At 41.2% G+C, this 2,788-nt stretch overlaps 1 protein-coding gene across 1 annotated transcript in view; it reads left to right on the top strand.

Moving 5' to 3' along the window:
* LOC104958056 (pleckstrin homology domain-containing family G member 5-like) overlaps positions 1-2,788 on the top strand; it is a 51,781-nt gene that overhangs the window by 12,900 nt on the left and 36,093 nt on the right. The window contains exons 3-6 of the mRNA XM_010785764.1: positions 1,450-1,549; positions 1,753-1,810; positions 2,156-2,247; positions 2,343-2,479. Of these exons, the coding sequence (XP_010784066.1) occupies positions 1,450-1,549; positions 1,753-1,810; positions 2,156-2,247; positions 2,343-2,479 (387 nt within the window). The remainder of the gene's footprint in view (positions 1-1,449; positions 1,550-1,752; positions 1,811-2,155; positions 2,248-2,342; positions 2,480-2,788) is intronic.

Raw genomic sequence — 2,788 nt, 5'->3', positions numbered from 1 at the left:
GGTAAATAAATGTCTCAATACCGTCGTGAGACTGACTAAATCTACCGCGATTAAAAAAAAAAAAAAAGATTAATTTTTTTTTAAACCTTTATTTAACCAGATGATCCCATGGAGATCATCGACCTCATTTTCAAGGGAGACCTGTCCAACATGGCAGCATAAAACCACAGATAACACAAAAGGACTGGCTACATCTACATACCTAGAGACATTGACAAGTACCAACAGTATATTTATATCTCGCCCTGTCAATAAGCCTCACCTTCTTGGCAAAAACTGTATTGTTTTTGAAGTGGTGGAGAGACAATGCACAGTTTTACCCACTGCTGTCACCCATGGCCAAAGCATATCTCTCTGTCCCAGCAACATCAGTACCAAGCAAGAGAGTTTTTTCCACAGCAGGGGATATTGTAAACGCCCAAACATCCCAGCTTCTACCTGGAAATGTGGACATGCTCATACTCCTAAAAGATAACCTTGATGATGCTGAGTGAGTGAGTTAGAGTTGAGTTACTTGAAAAACTAAAGTGAAACTTGATTTATTCTATTGCAGGGTCTGATTATTATATTGTTGACACTTTAAAATACTACTATCCTACTAAAATGCTGTACAAATCAGATTTATTATTTAATAAAGAAAAACAATGTAATTTAAAAAAAATAAAAATAAAAAATTCACATTTTTTTCCCCTTTATTTTTCAATATCGCGATAAATATCGTACCGTGGACTTTAATACTTTGATACTGAAGAAAACATAAAAACATGATGATTCTCAGGAAAGTTCTGGAGTTATTTTGGAGATTTCCAAGCAGATTTTAGGATGTTTATTTGTGATGGACACTATCAGTGGACCTAGGGTGCCAACAAGCCAGATGTGGGACAAAGACTATTTTATGTTACTGCAACAAGTGTTTCTTGTGAGCTTCAAATCGTATTCACCTCCATGCCTGATTGAAAAAAACTCAAAAGTAACAAACACAGGGAATGACCCCGCACCACATTTCTTTGTTGATTGACGTCTGATACGGCTAATGATAATAGCGCTCTATTGTTTTCTGAACAGCCATTGGATAAAAGCCAAGTTTTAATCAGGCAACGGTCAATCAAATGTGGGCGACGGCTACATGTGTGAGACAAGACGGGGCACTTGGTCACCCTAAGTGGACAGCCAAGGATCATGATACAAGAACAACAAGTACACTTTTTAAATGTAATGTAAACACCCACAATCAAAATGCAAATATCCTCCATGGAGACAAACGGATCAAAGTCTGGCAGAAATCAAACACAACTATTTGCTTTGCTAGATAGCACAAGAGTTATCGGAGGAAACCTGTTAATGTATGTTTTTTCTGGGGACTGATCCTTTTTAAAAGCTTGATTTCTAAATGTTGTCGTAGTTTTATTCCAACAGAGGGACTGACCGCTGTGTTTTCTTGACTTTTAGCTTCCATCCTGGCTCGGAACGTGTCGACGCGCTCCTGTCCCCCCCGCACCAGCCCCCCCTCCGACCTCGAGGAAGAGGAAGATGGGAGCAATGACCGCGGGTCGGTAACCCCCTCTTGTTATGTTCTTCTAGTGTTTGTGTCAGCCTTGCCTGTCAGTGGAGTTATGTCTGTTCAGAGCGAAGGATAAATCACAGCCATGAAATGTGTGTCCTCTGATCGCTTTCTTTTTAATTCACATTAAGCAGTTCCTCAGATGTTGGGAGTATAAACGGTGTGATAACATGCGTGTAACTGTTTTGCAGGGAGCGTAAAACAGGGGGAATGAAGTTGAAAAAGAAACCACGGAGACGACACACTGATGTAAGTAATCATACACAGGAAGCAGGGTGCAGCATGAAAACACCCCCCCCCCCATGAAACCACAGTCTGTTCCTGGAATTAGTCTACAGTTATTCTCCGGAAAGACTATCTTTATCTTGGATTAACTATCTGTCATTTGTTTTGTGACTCAGAATTAACACGGTTTCTCATAAACGGTGCACAATACAGGCCGAGGTGAGCAATAAGAACGCAGCCACCTTTATTCTGATATAGCATAATGGTATTTGCAGGCTGTGTCGTGAAAAGGAGCCCCCCCTGTGGACTCGCTGAGTGAACACATGCATCCCCCCACCTGTGTAAACTAACAGTCTGTTCCCCCTGCAGGACCCCAGTAAGGAGTGCTTCAGCCTCAAGTTTGATCTCAACGTGGACATAAACACGGAAATTGTACCGGCAATGAAAAAGAAAACCCTGAGGTAAGAGAGATAGGATGATCAGACTCATAAAAGATATTGCGTGAGTTTGATATGCGCCATAATTAACAGTTTGATTTTTCCGTTTGTGTTACCAGAGAGGTTCTGGGTCCAGTTTTTGAGAGGAACGGCATTGAGCTGTGCCGGGTCGACCTGTTCCTGGATCAGTCCAACACGCCGCTGTCACTCAACTTTGAGGCGTACCGTTTCGGAGGACATTACCTCAAAGTGAAAGGTAACAACTTCACCAATAATCATATTTATATAATATACCTATATAGTACCCTATATGTTATGGCTATCCTTTAGGCCAGGGGTGGGGAACCTTTTTCCTCTCAAGGGCTATTTCAATTTTTACAACATCCTCCGAGGGCCGTACAAATGATTGAACTCAACGTCTGCTTAAAAAACTATCATTTCACCTTTCTTTCATGCTGTGCAAAGAAAAAGCAACCTCTTAATCCAGATATTTGACCATGACCCGCGCACGCATGCACGGTGTGGAATGACCACCAAAACAGAAATATATGGACACAAAATGTGT

The sequence above is a fragment of the Notothenia coriiceps genome, unplaced genomic scaffold, assembly GCF_000735185.1.
Source record: "Notothenia coriiceps isolate Sejong01 unplaced genomic scaffold, NC01 NC01_scaffold00028157, whole genome shotgun sequence".
NCBI classification, from domain to species: domain Eukaryota; kingdom Metazoa; phylum Chordata; class Actinopteri; order Perciformes; family Nototheniidae; genus Notothenia; species Notothenia coriiceps.
The sequence above is the reverse complement of the archived record's forward strand: the minus strand, read 5'-3'. Positions and strand labels throughout refer to the sequence as shown.